At 42.5% G+C, this 21267-nt stretch overlaps 1 protein-coding gene across 1 annotated transcript; it reads right to left on the bottom strand.

Moving 5' to 3' along the window:
* Positions 1–18165: 18165 nt before the first annotated feature.
* Positions 18166–20782, bottom strand: LOC119264077. Its single transcript, XM_037541482.1, has 2 exons — positions 20654–20782; positions 18166–20612 (listed from the first exon to the last, which is right to left on the bottom strand). The coding sequence occupies exons 1-2, from the start codon at positions 20780–20782 to the stop codon at positions 20043–20045; spliced, it is 699 nt and encodes a 232-aa protein (XP_037397379.1). The 3' UTR covers positions 18166–20042.
* Positions 20783–21267: the final 485 nt, after the last annotated feature.

Genomic DNA, 21267 nt, shown 5'->3' on the forward strand with positions numbered 1-21267 from the left:
GAATTCCAAAACCCAGTTACACATGGGGGTGCTGATTCCCAGGTCGCTGAGCTTGGTGACCAGCCTAGTTGGGATGACCGTGTTAAAAGCAGAGCTGAGGTCGATGAACAGCATGCGGATGTAGGTGTTCCTTTCATCCAGATGGGTGAGGGCAGAGTGAAGAGCAGTGGAAATTGCATCCTCAGTCGACCTGTTTGCACGGTATGCAAACTGGTGGGAGTCCAGGGATGGTGGGAGCACTGTCTTTAGGTGGTTGAGGACCAGTTTCTCAAAGCACTTCATCACAATGGGGGTGAGTGCGACTGGGCGGAAGTCATTAGGACATGCAGCAGATGAGCACTTTGGCACCGGTATGATGGTGGATGTCTTCCAGCATGCCGGAACAGCAGCCTGGGCCAGTGATAGGTTGAAGATATCGGTGAAGACCTTGGCTAATTGTCCAGCGCACGCTCTGAGGACACGTCCAGGGACGCCATCTGGACCAGCAGCTTTGCGTGCATGCACCTTGCTCAGTACAGACTGTACATTATCAGTGGAAAGTGTGAGGGGGCTTTCATTGTGGGGAAGACCACTCCACGTGCTGTGTTGGTCATTCCTCTGGTCGAAACGAGCGTAGAACTGATTAAGCTCATCTGGGAGAGAGGCACTGCTGGCTGAGGGGGTCAGGGATGGAGGCCTGTAGCCAGTGATTGCCTGAATGCCCTTCCACAAGCGGCGGGGGTCAGAGTTGTGGAAGTTCTCCTCAACAGACAGTTTGTAGGTGTACTTGGCTTTCTTAATCCCTTTTTTCAGGTTTGCCCTGGCTGAGCTGTAAGCCTCGGCATCGCCAGATCTGAAAGCAGCATCACGTGCTTTCAGCAGTAGGCGAACCTCTGCATTCATCCAGGGTTTCTGATTAGGAAAGATTTTCAGTTGTTTAACAGAAGTGACGTTGTCTATGCATGAGTTGATGTAACTCATGACTGCTGAAGTGTACGTGTCCAAATCTGTGTGAGATTCTGTGGTGGCTTGAGAGGAGAACACACCCCAGTCAGTGTTTTCAAACTGACGCTGTAGTGTAGAGATGGCCCCCTCTGGCCATACCTTAACAGTCTTTGTTGATGTTTTCACACGTTTGATGAGTGGCACATACTTCGGGAGCAGGAACAATGAGAGGTGATCAGACTGCCCCATGTGGGGGAGGGGTACAGCCTTGTATGCCTCTGCGATATTTGTGTAGACATGATCCAGGGTATTGTCTCCTCTTGTTGGGCAGGAGACATTCTGATGAAATTTTGGCAGTACAGATTTCAGGTTGGAATGATTGAAGTCCCCCGCAACAATAAAAAGTCCGTCTGGATGCGCAGTTTGTTGTTTACTGATTGCCAAACTCAGCTCCTCCATAGCTAGTTTAGCATTGGCATCAGGAGGGACGTAGGCAGCAGTAATAATAGCGGCTGAATGCTCTCTAGCCATATGAAAGGGGCGACACTTTATCATCAGGTATTCTAAGTTAGAAGAACACCGACGTTCAGTTTCTGTGGAGTCAGTGCACCACAGTTTGTTTACATAGATGCACAGACCCCCCCCTCTGCTCTTGCCGGAGTCCTCAGCCACTCTGTCCGCTCTGAACATGCTGCGTCCGTCCAGCTCCACCGCGGTGTCGGGAATGTCGCTGTTCAGCCACGATTCCGTCACAATCATGACGTTACACTCCCTGATCCATCTCTGTGTAGTGGTCCATAGTCGCAGCTCGTCCATTTTGCCCGCTAGAGCCCGGACGTTGGCAAGAAACAAGCTGGGAACCGCCGATCGGTGGGGGCTTAGCCTTAGCTTAGCACGTAGCCCCCCTCGCTTACCCCGCTTTTGTTTGCATTCTGCGCGCCGGTGCCGGCTGCGCTCCGTTGGGGGAGCAGGCTGCGTTGCCCACGGTACTGCTGAGATTTCCCGAGGGAGTTCTAGATGGTTCAAAACTCTGTTGTTGCAGGTGAAACCAATGTTCAACAAAGCCTGTCGGCTGTAGGAAATGTATGCTAGGCAGTTTGAGGTAAAAAAAGTTGAAACCAGTAGACAGATAACTACTAGAAGGCGAAATCCGGAGAGACGCTGGGCCTCGCGTTGTGCACGCGCCGCCATCTTAGGCCTTAGCCCCAATTAGTCCAATGCAGGATTCGTTCTGGATCACAAAAGCCACTCCAACTATTTTTTAAAGATACTGGACGGAGCTCCATCATTCCAGAGAATGCGGTTTCACTGCTCTACTGGCTTGCTGGCCCCCAGCAAGCCAGTAGCCAACACTCACCACTGGGCATGGTGACCTTAGGCTCATGTGTTTCTGCTCTGGAGCATCTCAGTGCTTTTCTAGGTAGAGAAGGCAAGCTGTATGTGCGAAATTAACCCCTAACTTGGCCATGGGCTCACCAGCAGGCCCAAAGTTGTATTACCCGCTTCCATAACCTCAGAATAGCTCAACCCGTTTGCATTGAAGTGAAGGTGAACAATGACTATGAAAAACATTTTAGAGTTGAGATATTGGGGATCTTATTTTGCATGTTGCTCTTTATTCTGATGGAGTGATTATGTGGCTTCTCGTCCCATTTCAGACATAATCCATCTGTGAATTTTAGGCTTTGTAACCCTTTTAGTTTTGTGGAACACAGTTAACAACCTTGAAATTTAAATGGAAACCGTGAAAGAGTCTGAAAGTGTTTAGAGCGAAAGATGACCGTGTCTGCAGGTTTGCTCTAATGACATTATTTACAGTATACTTCTTATATAACATATTGCACTCAACAAAATGACACAAGAAGATTTGAGTCTCCAGTAATTTCCCAGGCACATCTGTTAGGTGTGAGTGGTGGAGAGTGAATTCAGTTAGAGCTCTAGGCTCATCATTGCTTAGAGTGTAAATAAAAGTCAGGGCTGGTGAAATGACAATGCTAGGATTCCTGTGTGGAGGAAAAATCTCATGACATAGATAACAAACCATATGCCGCACAATGAACACACTCCTTTGCAGCAGTGCCACAGAAGATCCAATTTTGGTTCCTTCAAGAAGCTTTCAGAGGATGGTTCTTTCAGAATCGACCAGCAGGTATGAACTTTTTATATGCTTCTGTTATTTCGAAAAACTCTGTACTGTGGCACTGTAATTGAATAATAAGCCTTAAATATAATCATCTTAAGGGTTGAAAAAACCTCAATTTAATCTTTCTTTAAGGAACCAATAGTGGTTGGTTGTGACTTTCTGGGCATATATTAAGTAGCTGCATACTGAGGTTTCACTAAGACTGGGTGTAACTTTTACGCTTAGCTGAGAGCGTGATTATTCTAGACCTTTTCTAGACTATGGTAACCTTTAAGCAAGCTGGCTCTTTTCCGGTCCTAGCACTACTGCACACCATGCCAGTCAGGCTGGCTTTACATTTTCTGCTACAAGGTTTTAGAGCACCAACTCATTTATTTACATCCACCTGCCTCAATCCATTGGATGAAAACGCATGTATGCATGTTGTCTTTATCACATCATAAATATATGATTATGAAAACTAACAAATGTGTAAAATAATCATGGGCAGATCACATAATTGCAGTCAAAGAACTGTGATTAAGCCGTAACACAATACCTTTGAGAGGCCTATTGATTCTCCCTTTAAACCTTGACAATCTAGCCCTTTTGCAAAGGGTTTTTTTTAAGTACCTTGGATCACACACTGAACACCTTCATATAATATAAACATCTTTTATAAGAATGTGCATGCCATATATGATTATACAACCCCCCCCCACCCCCCGATAAACACCCATGCTAGTGTAAGCACTGCTTATTCAAACCAGCTAACATTCTCTAACAGCCCATCTATTCCACTGCCCTTTCAATTTAATTGACTCAATTTTTCACTCATGAATGAAGTATGAAGGAGCCAGTCAAGTCTGCTTGGAGATTTTATGGATGTTTATACGGAGATCAGGGGAGAAGGTCAACACCGCCAAGCATATGAAGACTTTAATATGTACTTGAAAGGAGAATTTAGATTTGTTAATATTTTGTTGGTGTTGGTGGTGGAGTGGGGAGGGGTCAGCTCATAATAATAATAATAATAATAATAATAATAATAATAATAATAATAATAATAATAATAACAGATAAGGACCACACTGCCATTTCTCGAGAAAAAATGAATGCATGGTGAACTGCTCTGTAAGCAACTCAGTGGTGAACTAGAACTATTAGAGCCTTCAATTCAGCCATAAATGTCAAACCTCAGTCAAAACGTGAAAACCTCGGCTAGCACCCCTGAAATGGCAATTCACATGAACACATTTTAGCCATTCTAGATTAAACAAAAGCTTGTGAAAAGCTTGCAACAGACATTTGAACATATTTTAGCATTTTTGCAGTGACTTTTTCAGCAGAGAGGTCTGGTATAGAGCTGTCAATGCTATTTTCCATTTCTAACAGCCCACGTCTTAGGCTGCAGCTGGTACTCAGTCAGTAATGAATACCAATCTAGGACTTCCAGGACAAATAGGACTTTTATGTATGACATGTTTTGATGTTGTGTACGACAGGGGCGTCTCTAGAGGTCCCCAAGAGTTCATCATGAACTTTTATAGTAGGAACATCCAGAAAATGTAACAAAAATGGCTTTTTGGTCAAATTAGAACAATGGATTAGTCTCTTTGTAGTTTTTATTAAGCACAAAGTAAACGCTATGTTTATTCACTTCCAACAGGCACAGGTAATCTGGTCGAGCAATGTTCTCTCCTCTCTCTTAGATCAGCTGCATAATATATCATTGAAACACAAAGATCAGTTCAGTCTCAGTTGGTGCCAGCAGAAAGAACGTGTTTAATAAGCTAGGTGACTTGAAAAATTCATGGTTTCTCAGTTAGGTTCCATTAAATTAAGTATTCAATTTAACTGAAAGCTTATACAACTCTCCCTCTCCTTCTTCTTGATCCTTGATCTTCTTGAACCTTCATCAGATGTGCTCCTTCAGTCCTGTCAGTCTCCTTCAGCTTCTTTCTTCCCCTTGTCCTCTGGTAAGCAATACATGAGATTTACCAGAACTCAGAGAAATAATTGGAGATCAGTCAGTTCATTTTTTTAGCTGCCATCTCTTAATTTCAGGTTGATTAACTGACGGATGTAAAATTGCATTAACTTCTTGTAAACAACTATATCTGGCAAATACTCCCCCAGATACTAAAAACAAATGCAAAGAAGAGAAAGCTGTAAACAGACAATGCTCTTTCTGCCTCTCAGACTCATCACACTTTAACTGTGAGATGAGGTCAAAATAGTTGACTTGTCAGTTAACTAGCTAATGATAATGACCATAGTTTACCACACACCCATATTGCAGGCGAATATATTTACTCTTGTAACTACTTACTGTTCACTCTGTATATTATAGATTTTGAATAAGGACTAATGTTGACTTAAGTTAGCTTTTAGCCAAACACCTCCCTTCAGCCTCAGCTTCCACAGTTACCAATTACTTAGTAGTGCTAAACCACCACCACGAGTCCCACCACCCCCACCACCCCACCAGGTCTGATATGATTGGCTTCCATCTTATGAGGTCTGATATGATTGGCTTACAACTTATGAGGTCTTGGCTGATTGGCCGAGCTAGGGATTCGAGCAGAGGCAGTGCTGCAGTGGTCCTCCCCCAGTAGTCCTCCCGTAGGTCATGACCTGCTATTACAGCATATTGTGGATGAGAATAAACTGCAGAGGATTTGAACTAAAAACATATTTATTTGGGAAGGTGGGGCTAAATAACATTTAGGGGGGCCAGAGACCCCCTTAAACTGGCCTAGCAAAGCCATCATCAACCTCAGAGGGTAAACTGGGCAAAACGTTCCACCAACGTTGCAACACAAGGCCTCGTGTGCAAAAACAGCAAACAAACCCCATCTTTTTCATTAACATTAAATCTTTATATATTTATATCTGTGTGGTTATTTTAACACCCACCAGAATTAGGAGCACAATATTTTATATCATAATACTTCAAGACATTTTTATGCATCTATATATGCATCTATATATATATATATATATATATATATATATATATATATATACACACACACACACACACACACACACACACACACACACACACACACACCCTGTTTTTGATAAGGTGGAACAGACAAAATCAAACATGTAGTGCCAGAAATAAAAATATTATATAGGCCTAATTATATTCACTTTGCAACAAAACAAATATACATATAGTATATAGTATATATATATATATATATATATAATATAGTAGCTTATCAACACTGAATATTGTCATATCGTTCATCCCTAACCAGAAATCTGTTAAGAATATTGTATCATCTCTATTTATTCATTGTCGCTCATGCTTGTTTGCTGTTCCTCTGGACTGGTGTGTTTCAGATCATTATCATTTGAACAGCATCTCTGTGCTTTACAGCATCCTTAGTGCAGTCGGGTTCTTAAGGCTTTCTCCACACAGAAGCTAAGAGTCTACCATCACTTAGATACTAAAACACAAGTGTTTTTCCCTGAAACAAATATCATTTAATGAAGTAACCAGAAGAACTTTATCCTTTTAAATTCATATCACTAAAGTTTACCAGCTGTTAAACGAATAAAGTGTAGCAAGGTGTCTGTTATGAACACTGAATCAGTGCTACACTAACTCAGCTAAGCTTCCTGCATCAGTGCTCCGTTCAGGGAGGCTTCACACTGAAGAGGTCCTTCAATGAGATTTTGTTGACCAATTTTTGTACGTTCACATACCTGAATCTTTACTCACATTCTCTTTCATTCTGAAGCTCTCAGTCACAGTAAGGGGAGCTCAATGATCTGCCTGCCTGCTATCAGTCTATTTAAGGGCCAGTGCACTTACCAACCAGTAAATAGATGCTTTGATGCCCCACCTCATCTCTCCAGTGTGCTAAAGGGCAGAAGTGTGTGAAATACTCAGCCAGCCAATGTTGACGCAGATGGCAAAAATGTCCACTTCTTGCCACAAATAAAGGTCATAAATAAATGAATAAGTAAAAAAATAAATGTGCTAAACACACACACACACACACACACACACACACACACATACACACACACACACACATATATATATATATATATATATATACATACATATTAGTGCTCCCTTAAATGAAGTTCCGGCTTAAATTCTGCGCCACCTTAATTCTAGTGCTACCTTAAATAGAGTTCCACTTTAATATCATCATATTGAATATGAAGATATTAAAGTTGAACTCTATTTAAGGTTGCACTAAAATTAAGGTGGCACAGACTTTAAGCTGTATAAATATATATATATATATATATCGCTGCTGTCAGAAGAAAACCTTGTATCTCCTTATTTGTGATTTTTCAGCATTTGACATATTTTGAAAAAAGCACATTGCCCTTTAAATTGTGTGTAAATTTCATGATCCAAAAGAAACAATCCAAAAACATTTGGAAAAATGTCTGCTTCCACTGACTTCCATTAAAAGTAAGTTTTTCCTTCTCCTGTTAAAAATAAAGATAAGGGTTCTTTAGATTAAATGGGAAAAATGCTCTGTTATTTTTGCCTCTTTTCCATCTTTTTGTCTCCTTCTTAACCCTTAGATCCTTACACCTTATAATCCACTGCACTCCTGTCCTTTAATAACACACTTTCTAAATGCTGTTGATGCATGCACTTTGAAATGTAAACATGATCTAATGAAGCATCTAATGAATTGACTTTATGATACTGTTCACTGTGGGGTCAGAGCACAGCACCCAGGGCCTGATCACTCACATCTTGGAGGCCCATGAACAGTTTCAAACACAAACTTCAATTTAATTCAAACAGGCATGCAAAATTTCAAAAGCATGCTCCAGTGAGCTTTATAAGAAATTTTCAAGTTTGTCTAAAAAGCACAATATGAAAAGTCACAACAGTTAAAAAAATAAAAAAAGACCAAACAAAAAAAAAAAACACTGGGAAATGCTCCAGAAATTGTTTGTCATTTAATGTCAGGTGATATGTTATTTCATTTCTTGCTGGTAGATGATCTATTATGGATAGAATCTCTTGCAGAAGCACCCAGCAGGTATCTTGCCTAGCTGGCTATCAAAATACATTTACTGCCCATGTGATTCCTTGGGAGTCACTTCCTCTGTTGGTGACGTGAAAATGTTCACAGTTGGGGGGCGGGGGTGAGGGTGGTGGTTTGGGGTGTTCCCTTCTTTTTCTTCTACTTAGACTCTATCAGCTGCATTCTGAATTGGCTGAAGCTGTTTGTCCTTTTTGGGAGTCCAGTTAGGAGACCATTACAGTAATCAATCCTGCTAGAAGTAAAGGTGTGGATGAGTTCCTCCAGGTCTGGTTTAGTCCAAAAATCTCTGATATTGATGATGTTCTTAAGGTGATAAAAAGCCGATTTAGAAACTGATTTGACGTGACTCTTAAAATGAATATCAGAGTCCATTAGTACACCAAGGTTAGGTGGTAGTTATTCAGATTTTAGGGCTCTTGACTCAAAATAGTGTAAGGGCCCAGCCTGCACCGCCAGCTGCCAGCAGAGGGCGATGGCGGCAAGGTGACATAAGTTAGAGAAGAAGAAGAGAACTCCCTGGGCTGATTAGGCCCAACCTGGCACACCTGTGGACTCCTCTACTTAAGACTGTAGCAAACAGTAGCCCTTTGTCACACCTTTGTAGAGGGGTGACCGGTACGGTTTTTAGCCCGGAGGGTACTTAAACAAAAAGGAAAGGGCAAAAGAAAAATGAGGGCTGGAAAAATCAAGAGTGAAATTGCCCCAAAACCAAAAAAGGGGGGTTTGAGGAAGAATCAGTGATTAAAAAAGGTGTTCCTCAAAGAGCAAGCAGGTGAAACCTTCTTCTCATCATCACAGGAAGTTTCTCAGTTTGGTGATTGTGTAATGCAAGAAGCTGAAGCCAACTTTCTCATGCTTCTACCTTCCATATGCAGCAGATGAGGCCCACCAAGGATTTGTTCTGGCATTAGACTTGCTAGGATGGCCTTGTCTATGATGTGATAATTTGGCACAATGTTGGCCAGCACGGGTGTCCGCGAGCTTCGTGTTCTTCTCCAAGCATGTAAAGCTGTCCCTTGATGCTGTATTGGTGGCAGTTCAAAATGATGCTGTGGTTGGCTTCACACGTCTCCGAGGAAACCCGTGCCAGCCTTCATCTTCCCAGCTGGGTAGCACTTTGTGACTGGGGAGAACAAACTAATGGGTGGAAAAAGCAAAGAGTAAATCAGGGAGAAAACTAGGTAGAAAAAAACTGGAGCACAGCTTAAAAATTCTGCATGGTTGCATAAATTAAATTGAGTCCCATTAGCAATGCACAAATTAAAGGCAGCGCAGCCACAATGTGTCACCTGTGATGTAATGGAAAGATGGGTGAAGTATCAGAGTTAAGTGCTAAATGTGTAACTGACTTTGAATGCAGAAAGCCAGTCCAGTCCAGTGCAGCAGGATTTAAGAGGCAATTCTTGGAGGCAGCAGGTACTCCTAATAAGTGTAGACTGGAAATTGGCTGGTTCCTATACTGGCACAGTTGCTTGCATACTGATGCTAATGTATAAACCCTCCGAGTCTGGTGACTGGATGAAGACTCCTGCTTTGAATTGAAGACTTAAGCGTCACTAATTTACTGTAGTTCTCTGTGCAGGATCTTCCTACCACACATTAAGATGGACCATGACGGAGACCACACAACTCTCCTCACAGAATTTGATCAACCTTTTGGTGTGCAGCCATGCTCCACAAGAGCTCTCTGTTCACTGCATCAAAGCCCTTAAATAGGTCTGTGAAGGTTTTTGCAGCTTTTCTGGGAGTTTATCCCACTGATGTTGTGAAAGTCAATATTTGAACTGCATATAGCACCAGTGACATCTTCCTGCTGTTGCTCTATATTTGTCACTTATGTCCGTATTCACGAGTTCTTTAAAGTGAAGCTGTAGAATAATTGTTTGGTTCCTTAATCTCCCAATGGATGTTTCTGCTTGCCCAGACATTATTTAGGGGTGAAGGTTGGCGGGATTTGGGTTTGGCAGGCGCTCAAGGGGGAAAAAGGTAACATTTTAATGTGAATTAAACTTAATTTAACATGCAGCATAGCCACGACTGCAATTATCGGGCAGAATAGTAGGTCACTTCAGGCTTTCATAACTTCAGAATGGTTTAAGATACAAAAATGATCCATATCAGGACATTTAACCGACTCACTTCCAACGAGCAAGCCTGATGTCATCAAACTGCGATGTTGGCATCAGTGAATAATTTGGCTTGGAATATCGCCTAAAATCCTAATATTATTGCTCTGTTTGACCTTCATATCCCAACAAAGGGTTAAAACAGCAGCCTGATTCTCAATCTGATCACTCCTCAGACTCTGCGTTCACCATCCAGAGTGATTTAAATCCACCTGTGACCATCCATCAGCCAGAAATCCAGCTCCAAAATCACTCACTACTGTATTACATCTCTGCCTTTAGCCTTCATATTACCAGCAAAGGGCTTTGTTTACATTGAGTGTTAATCTGATCTTTAATATGCAACTCGATTTGTAATTAAAAATAAAGCCTGTCTTGCTGTGTAGGACTTTTAGCACAGAGTATGAACCCAAGAGGATAAATCAATATAAAAACATGGCTCTTATGCCAATTGTTTATTTTTACTCATAATAACCAACAGAATGAACCACCATCAAAATTATTGGACTTTCAGCTCACAGACACTCCAGACGCACAATGTCCGAAAAAAAAAAAAAAAGCTACAACTGCATTTGTTTCCAAGATCACTATAATTAAAAAAATAAATTATGAAACTCAGCAGGTGCTGGGTAGTTTATGACCAGAAATGTCCCAAATTCATAAAGATGTATCAAATTAATGTTGAACAATGGCAGACAATCATGTTTCAGAGGAGCCCAAATCTGGCCAAGATTTCAGACTAAATAAAAACCTTACCCTAGCAGAGATTTGAAGCCCACTGGCCCACATACTAGGATGTAATGTTACCCACTACGCTGACTCATTACTTCAAACTTATGAGTGCTAACTCCTGAGTTCCAAAGAACCTGGCCTAGAGAAATGCTTTATGAAACGATATCAAAACAAAGGTTTTGGCAGCCCGTCCTGTTGACTTATTTGTTTTTCCCAATGACCACATTTTGCACTGAGATTATTGGGCCAAGTAGGGAACCCAAGAGCAATGAAGCTTGTGGAACTCAGGGCAACCTATTAGCTCCACCCCCCTGCCTTTAAGGAAGGCCATACAAACACCAATTATAGCATATACATGCTGTATGCTTGTACAGCATGAGGGCAGAGACCGTTCACATGCCTGGCCACATCTATAGTACATCACATGCCACACTCCCTGTACCTACTAACAGAACATGAACCAACTGGTCTCGATCAATTGTTACCCTTTGCATTGTGCTAACGTTTTAGGATGAACTGACCAACAATGTTCTAAAATGACTTTGCGCTACTGCCGTTAGTGTACAAATGTTCTTTTCTTCTCCTGTAAAGTTAAATGACCTAAGTTGAGTCATTGGGTTTGTTTTCTAAGAAAAGTATTGACATTGTAATCAACCATAGAAATTTGAAATGTGAAATTTGTGTGGTCCAAAAGGTGGTTGTTCTGTGGCATTTCTCCGAAGATCTCTTTTAGGCACCTCTTTTGTTTTTAAGCATGAATTATGTAAATATAGTGTCTATGAAAATATAATCTCCAATTACATCTCTTTTTAATAGGTGTTCATTTAACAGCTCTTCAGTTCAATGCAAAACATCAGGTTGTTAATCAAACGTCTCAAATGGAAACAGATTAGCAAATTTCTAATGATGCAAACTCCTGTGTTTTTTTTTTTTTTTTTTTTTTTTTTTTTTTTTTTAAATAGGACACTCAAGGTACTTTTAGAATAGGGCCTAAGAGTCAAGTCAGACACATCCAATGAGATCTAGAAAGAACTTTCATAGAAAAGGATTTAAATAAGGTCATGATTTTACACTACAGAGGACATGACATGAAATATTTAACAGATTTAATAAGTAATATGAAAAATAATGGTAAGAAATGAAGTGTAGTCAACTGAAGGAACAAGTGGATGAATAATAATAAAGTACAACCTTGACATTTTGGAAAACACAAACTATAGCATATAACTCCAAGTTTGTTATTGAGTAACTCTAGTTACCTACTCACCGGCCACTTTATTAGGTTCACTTGCTTGTTAACATAAATAGCTAATCAGCCAATCACACGGCCACAACTCACTGCATTTAGGCATGTAGAGGTGGTCAAGACAACTTGCTGAAGTGCAGACCGAGCATCAGAATGGGGAAGAAAGGGGATTTAAGGGACTTTGAACGTGCCGTGGTTGTTGGTGCCAGACGGGCTGGTCTGAGTATTTCAGAAACTGCTGATCTACTGGGATTTTCACGCACAACCATCTCTAGGGTTTACAGAGAACGGTCAGAAAAAGAGGAAATATCCAGTGAGCGGTCAGTTGTGTGGATGAAAATGCCTTGTTGATGTGAGAGGTCAGAGGAGAATGGGCAGACTGGTTCCAGATGATAGAAAGGCACCAGGAACTCAAATAACCAGCCAAAATCTCTGAGGAACGTTTCCAACTCCTTGTTGAAAGTTTGCCATGAAGAATAAAGGCGGTTCTGAAGGCAAAAGGGGGTCCAACCTTTTACTAGCAAGGTGTACCTAATAAACTGACCAGTGAGGTATACATTTCTGGCATGGTAGCAAATAAAGGCTGTGGGTTCAATTGCAGGATTAGTTGTCAATTTGCAATGCATTGATACCAAATCCTAAAAATATTTTGCACTGCGAAGTTTGAACACCCCATGTCAAATTAAAAATGAGTTAAAATAAGTTGACATTCTCCACAGGGACCAACCTTAAATGACTTTTTTTTTTTTTTTTTTTTTGCTGCAAATTCAAATGCACAATTTCTATTTATTTGCTTAGGATGAGTTTAGGATGTTAAATAAAACTCTCTATAAAATGTGCCATAACTTGTGCACATGCAGCGTTCCAGTAAGACCTATTTAGCAAATGAACAGTAACTATGCATCAAGATGTGCAGGAGTGTTCACTGTAGAGACTTATTTTCCCTTTTCACTGAAGACCAACAAAATGCTTAATTTGGCCAGGGGCTCCCAAACCAGGCACCAGACCAGGCCTAGTCTTATAACGAGAAAGCATGTCCCAAGACCACTGGCTGGCATCATAATCCACTCTCAATAAGGTTGCAGCCACAGGCTTTCCCTCTTAAATCCCCTCTCATGCATTTTTTTTGTCTTAATTTTAATCAATAACAAACAAAACAGCTCAATAGCTAAGTGTTGTGAACAGCAGACTGTCATGTACAGCGGCTGATAATCCAGTTTACCACCTGTCCAATGATGTCGAAGGCTACAGTGCACTTCAGTGCTCCTTTGGCAAGCCACCAAACTTTTACACTTGGCATAGTGCAGTCAGACAAGTACCATTCTCCTGGCAACCGGCTTGCCAGACAGAGAAGCGGGATTCTCCACTGCTCTAGAGATGCTGTCGTTCTCAATCGCTTCCACTTTGTTATAATCCCACTGACAGTTGACTGTGGAATATTTAGTAGTGAGGAAATTTCACGACTGGACTTGTTGCACAGGTGGCGTCCGATCACGGTACCACGCTGGAATTCACTGAGCTCCTGAGAGCGACCCATTCTTTCACTAATGTCTGTAGAAGCAGTCTGCAGGCCTAGGGGCTCGGCTTTATACACCTGTGGCCATGGAAGTGATTGGAGCACCTGAACTCAATGATTTGGATGGGAGAGGGGGGGAACGGAGGTGCTGGAGCCTATCCCACAGTCTTCGGGCGGAAGGCAGGATACACCCTGGACAGGTTGCCAGTCCATCGCACGGCAGAGAGACAGACACTCACTCACACCCAGGGGTAATTTAGCATGTCCAATTGGCCTGACTGCATGTCTTTGTGGGACTGTGGGAGGAAACCCATGCAGACTCCACACAGAGAGGACCCTGATCACCCAGTTGGGGAATCGTACCCAGGCCCTCCTCGCTGTGAGGCGACAGCGCTACCCACCGCGCCACCGCGCCAAAACATCTCGACCATTTATAAAAGAATGTCTTACAAATCAGGCAGTTTTCATCACTTCATGTAAACTTTCTGTGAAGGAGCTTTGAGGCATTTATAGCTTCAGATGTCTGGTTCCCATCACTGAACAACTCTCACTCAGTTTCTCCAAAACGGAGCATTTCACACCAAACCACTCTGAATGACTTTACATCTCAGTGATTTAATTACGCAGAAATAAAAAAAAATGAAAACCATGACATTCCCCTTACATATTCAAACACTACCCACATTCCTCAGCAAATGAAATGAGAAGCAGAAAAGGTTACTGATCCTCCACAATCAACACTGGAGGACAACATGGATCACATTTGAAGGTTAAGCCAGACTGAATGACCGTGTAACAGCTGGACAAATCAGATCCTTCACTTAACAAGAAACCAAATGTATTTGTGCTTAAACATAATTGAATATAACAGACATAATGAATAGAATTGGGCTGAATTTGCACTTTGATCTGAATCTTCTTAATTTTTAGTTCAGTCTTTTGAATGCAGCATCTATTGTTGCCTTTATCTGACTATTGAATGACAGTCAGGGCATCCCGATTGAATCACTGGCTTCTTTTGACCACTTTGTCCTTCATAATACTTTTTGTTTTCTTTTTTGTTTTTAAGAGTATATTTTTATCAACAATTTGCTATGTGGTGAGGATCTCAAAGCAGAGATGAGATACCTGGAGAAGTATGGGGGGGAGCACTCTGCCTCTGAAGCCAATATACTCATCACAGTTTCCAATTTCAGCAGTTGATTTTCAGGCAGGGTCTCGCAGGGTTCTGGGGACAACGTTTTCACTGCTGTGTCCCTATGCTGCCATCCTGAGAAAATTACATTCATAATAGCTTTTTCTTTTTTTTTTTTCTTGAGCACACCTTGTGCCTTATCTCATACGCAACACAGTTAAACAGGTTTATTGCTCTTTTCAGAAGGCGCTAAATCCTCCAAATTCAAATATCTAGCAACACACATGCTGCAGTCAAAAAACGAACTGGATAATGGGACGATTTTGTTTTGGTCTGTGGTCCCATCACATGATGGGGAAATTGGGGATGTTTTGCATAACAAAGGCTGTGACTCAAAGTTTGCCCAACATGGATGTAAATGGCTGCAATAATTAAACTTGATGCTCTGCTCTTTAAACCTCAGTTATTTGGTTTGTTTCAGATTTTGTTAGATTACAAAGCCAAAATCGCTTTCCCACACTCCCAATTTTTTATCAGGTTTTTAGATTTTTGTTTGCACACTGTGGAATTAGACCTCTGCATTTAACCCATCCATGCAGTGAAACACCCACAAGCATGCACACTAGTGAAAAAACACACACACACTAGGGGGCAGTGAGCACACTTGCCTGGAGCAGTGGGCAGCCCTATCCACGGCGCCCGGGGAGCAATTGGGGGTTAGGTGCCTTGCTCAAGGGTACTAGTCATGAGCTGTCAGGGGATGGAACTGGCAACCTTCAGGTCCCAGGACTAGTTCCTAACACGTGTGTGTGTGTGTGTGTGTGTGGGTTGTGGGTTTTTTTTTTTTTTTTTTAATTTTATTTATATATATATATATATATATATATATATATATATATATATATATATATATATATATATATATATATATATATATATATATATATATATATATATATATATATATATATATATATATATATATATATATATATATATATATATATAATCTCAAATTAGAAAATAGACAATATATTTAATTTTACCAGGGCCACCCAAACTTTACATACCTCTGTGTGTGTATATATAAAATACCCAACGAGTGTCAGTATGAGGTAATTTAATAATAAACTGCAGACTCTTTATATGGAATGGGACCTGCTTACCATTCCTATTTCCTTTTCCTGCTGAATGTATTTCCAGTTCATGTGCTTTTTCTTTCTAAACTAGCTGGTGCTGTTAAAACTAGGCCTGTACGTCTTTTACCAATAATGTCATCTACTGATATTCAACAGTATAGTCTGCTGTGGCAACCCATAAGCAATTGCAAACTGCACAGGTAGGTTAATGAAACATAGTAAAGTTGATGAAATACATATTTGGCTAGCAGGGAGTTTTTTCTTATGGTCTAAGTAGGTTAACCTTTTACACACTCACCTACAGCCATCGACCTGTGGCATAAAAGCCCTCTGAATTGTGGACATCACTTGTGACTCGCCCCATTCAATGTTCAATTCTACCGCAGATTTCACATGGCCATTATCAAACAACCAGGCCTTATTTGCACGCCCTGGCACAAGGGTAGTGGTGTTATCCGGAAGAAGCACAACGTCCTTTGTGAAAGTCTCAAGCTGAGGAGGTCCTTGAACCTGCAGACTGCCAGTTCCTTTGACTCACTACTGTACTGAGCCTGTCAATCTCTGCATTAAGTACCAAGTTGAAGTCCCCTCCTATTACAAGTGTGGTGTCAGAGTGATCAGCAAGTGAGGTGAAAAAGGTATGAAAGAAGGAGGGATCATCAACATTTGGTCCATATATACTAGCAATACATAAATCTATATTCTGAATAGCTAGATTAAGTATTATAAATCTGCCTTTGGGGTCTGATATCGTGTTTCTAATACAGAAGTTTATCCTTTTGTTAATCAATATAGCTACACCTCTTTGTTTAGAGTATAACAGGCTGAGTACATATGAGGAAACTGTGAAGAGGAGAGTGTGTGTGTGTGTGTGTGCGCGCGCGCGCAGATGTTCTGGACACGTGTCTCCTGTAGGAACACAATGTCAGCCTGTAAATCGTTTAACCGGTTAATAATTTTCACCTTCTCCCTTGAACCAACTCTACGTACATTCCATGAAACAAACCTCAGTATGCATTTGAAAAAAAGGCGTTTGTGTACACAGGTCACCTGATCAGTATAGCCATGGCGTGGTTTCCTGGTTGCGATAAAGCTGTCCGTTTACATAGAGCTTATCCACCGCGATGACGGCTCGTGAACCTTCTTGGATGTGTTTTTTCTGGAGAGGGAACAGGATTTTGCGTCGCTCCAGGATCTCTTTAGGAAACTGATCGTTGACGCTGATGTCCGTTCCTCTCAGCTCCCGTCTGCAGCTCTTCACCAGCTCTTTCTGCTTGAAACGTTCAAATTTGGCTACGATTGGTCTGGGTCTGTGTGCCCCGGGTCGCTTAGCTCCTACATGGTGAACACGATCGAAGTTGATGGTTTTTACGGTGTCCTCCGGGAGGTTCAAGTAGGCCTGCATGAACTCCTTCACTGTCGTCTATGGGGTTTTCTTCCGATTTCTCCGGTAGTCCTGAAAACACCAGGTTGTCCCTCATGCTGCGGGCCTGGAGCTCGGTGACGGCTTCCCTGATTTTTTTTTTATTTTATTTTTTTTTATTCTCCTCCGAGAGCCGGGTCATTCCCTTGCTGAGGGAATTCACCGACTCTCTGAGAGCGGCGTTCTCCACAGCGAGTGTTTCCACCTGCTGCTGGCTGAACTCTACTGACTCCCGGAGAGCCTGAAACTCCTTGTGGAGAATTTCCAAAATGGAGAGGCGAGCGTCGAAACTGGACAGCTTCTTATCAATGGACTCAAATATCTGCCATTTCGCTGGACTGAGAATTCAATTCAATTCAAGTTTATTTATATAGCGCTTTTTACAACAAGGTTGTCACAAAGCAGCTTTACAGAAAAACAGGTCCACGCCTCTTATGAGCATCACCACAGTGAAGCCAATTTTGTGGTGACTACAGTGGTAAGGAAAAACTCCCTTTAAGAGGAAGAAACCTTAGAAGGGACCAAGGCTCAGTCCGAGGAACCCAACCCCCGTGGGTCGACCCGCACAGAAGAAACAGAACAGAAACAAGAACAACAGTACAAAGAGAGTGCAAGAAGATGGCTGGAACGCTGGAACCACGAATGGGGCACCTCCAGACAGGCCAACGGGGCATCTCGACACATGTGAGAGAGATAGAGAGAGAGAACGGAGTGGGAGGGAAGAAAGATAGGTTAGAAGGGTTGTGTTAATCTCTGTTGAGCGGGACAGGGCCGATTCCAGAGTGCTGCAAACACGAATCGGCACCTCCAGACAGGCCAACCGAACATCTCGACGCATGCGAGAGAGACAGAGAGAGAGAACAGAGTGGGAGGGAAGAAAAAGAGGTTAGAATGGTTTTATACTTTGCTGAAGAGCGGGGCACGCCTGTGAAAAAGCACAGGGACCCTGGATGGACACCTCCAGACAGCAGCTCAGGACATGAGGGGAAAAAGAGAAAGATAATGATTAGAACAGGGTTTGTGTTTGGTGTGTGAGCTGTAAGAGAAATCGTTAAAGGGAGACCAACAGTACAGACTAAGTTTGTGTGCACTGGACAATAGTAGAATAGCTGCAGGCTACAGCTAGAGAGAACCGCTATGATAAATTTATCTAAAAGCTTGTTCAAAAAGAAATGTTTTGAGTCTGGATTTAAAGACTGAGAGTGTGTTTGAGTCCCGTATATTAATAGGGAGATTATTCCAAAGTTGCGGAGCTTTATAAGAGAAAGCTTTACCTAATGCGTTGTTTTTTCTAATACGCGGGACTGATAATAAGCCGGCCTCTTGCGAGCGGAGTGTACGTGGCGGGTTATAAGGGATAAGGAGTTCCGCCAGATATTGCGGGGCCAGCCCTTTAAGAGATTTATACGTCAAAAGGAGTATTTTATAGTCTATACGGAATTTAACAGGTAACCAATGTAGGGATGAGAGGATTGGTGTAATATGATCAAATTTTCTAGCTCTGGTGAGCACCCTAGCAGCTGCATTTTGAACCAGCTGGAGCTTATTCAAAGATTTACATGAACTTCCAGCCAACAAAGCATTGCAGTAGTCCAGTCTAGAGGTTATGAATGCATGCACCAGCTTCTCAGCATCTGCATGAGAGAGTATGTTGCGGAGTTTAGCTATATTACGTAGATGGAAGAATGCGGTTTTAACTATGCTGCATGTATGCACATCGAATGAAAGAACTGAGTCAAAAATGACTCCTAAGTTTCGCACCGTTTTACCTGGTATGATTAGGTGACCATCTATTTCTACTACAATATTATCGATTTTATCAAGTTTGGGACCTAGTAGGAGGACCTCAGTTTTATCTGAATTTAGTAGGAGAAAATTAAGTGTCATCCACTTTCTTATTTCTCTAATACAGTCAGTTATTTGGTTTAGACAGAGGTCCTCATTGGGTTTAGCTGATATGTAAAGTTGGGTGTCATCTGCATAACAGTGAAAGTTAATACCGTGCCTACGGATTATTTTACCCAGCGGTAGCATGTAGAGTGTAAAGAGTATTGGGCCCAGAATTGACCCTTGTGGGACACCATATTTAACTCTAGACTGATAAGAGCATTTATTCTTTAAATGAGTTCTGAGTTACACCTAGAACTAAATCATATATTGTGGCTACCCCACCACCACGACCGGACCTGCGTGGGTAACTATAATAGCTAAAGCCTGGGGGAGTGGATTCATTTAGAGCAATGTATTAACCCAGGTTTCACAGAGACATAGTGCAGTAAGCTGATTATCAGTAATAATTTCATTTACAATAACTGATTTAGGTGCTAGCGATCTTATATTTAGAAGCCATATTTTAATACGGACGTTGCTAGTACTCTGAGAGACGGATACGTTTGTTTTAATTCTAATTAGATTGTTAAAACAGATTTTCTGATTATTCCGATTTCGCGTTACACGGGGGACAGACACAGTCTCAATCTTAGAAGGTTTAATTACACTGTTCTGAGAAAGTGACACAGAAATATTATTTTCAGTAGTGTAATCAGAAAAGTGGTAGGGTAAATAATTAGAGCAGTATTTCTCACTAAATGGACTATTATTAAGCCCACTAACCTGCCCGGTATGACTGAATACAGGCAGTCAGTCCCGGCGTAGCACCGCCTCAATGTTTCCAGAGAGGACGGTGGATCCCAGGGGACTGGGATGAAGCCCGTCACGGTGGAAGAGGGACGGTCGCTCCCGAAAGCTCTCCCAGTTGTCCACGAAGTCCACGCCGATGGTAGGGCACCACTCCCGCAGCCAGCAGTGGAGTGCGTAGAGGCGGCTGAACTTCAGGCTCCCGCGGCGGTAGGTGGGCAGGGGTCCGGAGACGATGATCCTGGCGTCGGTCCGCTGGCGAGCGGTGTCCAGAAGTCTCCGGTAGTGCTCCTTCAGGACCTCACTGCGCCGGGCGGACGTGTCGTTCGTCCCCACATGGACTACAACGGTGCCAGGATCCCCACGGTGCCAGAGCACCGCAGGAAGCCGCCGGGCGACGTCCAGGACACGAGCACCTGGAAAACATGCCACCGTTGCATTAGCTTTAGCCTTAGCTTTAGCCTTTGACACCTTTAAATACCGAACAATAGAATCCCCAACAATGAGAACACTCCCCTTATCTATTTTCCTCGGGGCTGGGGGAGGAGGAGGAGGCGAGGGCGACGAGCTGAGGACCTCGAACCGGTTTGCGGACGCAAAATCCGGCTGAGAAGGTAGGGGGGAGACCCGCTTGCCTCGGCCGCGCTGCCGCTCCCAACCCCTCCCCGGCGCGGGGGTGAAGTTGCAGACCGCCGCGGTCCGCCCAGCCGGTAGCCCCGGGGAAGAGACGGCGAATGAGGCATCACGGGCTTCCTCCAGCCTCGACTTCGCCCGATGGAGCTCCGACTGCTTCACCAACAAGGCCTGGATCTGCCGGTCCAGCCGGGCGAGCTCCTCGGAGAGCGTCTGGAGAGCGCGATCCTCCATGGTCGCCATTTTCCTCGGAGTAAACACAGAAGAGAAGCGGGTTAGAAACACGGAGTTACTAATAAACTGAAGGACTTTATAAGTTTCGAGGAAGTTTAAAAACACAATTTAAGAGTTAACAGATTTTAAAACTCGAATTAACGTTTAAAATAAATCCAATAGCGCGAGCTAACACAAACAGTAGGTAGACTGTCAAGAGAAGAAGTCCCTGGTGAATCTTCTGGGCGACTCCTCTTGGTGGATGGAGCTCCTTTGCTGCCGGACGGAGTCGGCGTGTTGTTTGGTTTCCCCTTAACAACTCGTTCGAAACACTCGTCGATATAAGCCTGCAGACTGTCCAGATCTTCTTCACCGTCCTCGA

This window comes from Pygocentrus nattereri, chromosome 9 (assembly GCF_015220715.1).
Source record: "Pygocentrus nattereri isolate fPygNat1 chromosome 9, fPygNat1.pri, whole genome shotgun sequence".
NCBI classification, from domain to species: domain Eukaryota; kingdom Metazoa; phylum Chordata; class Actinopteri; order Characiformes; family Serrasalmidae; genus Pygocentrus; species Pygocentrus nattereri.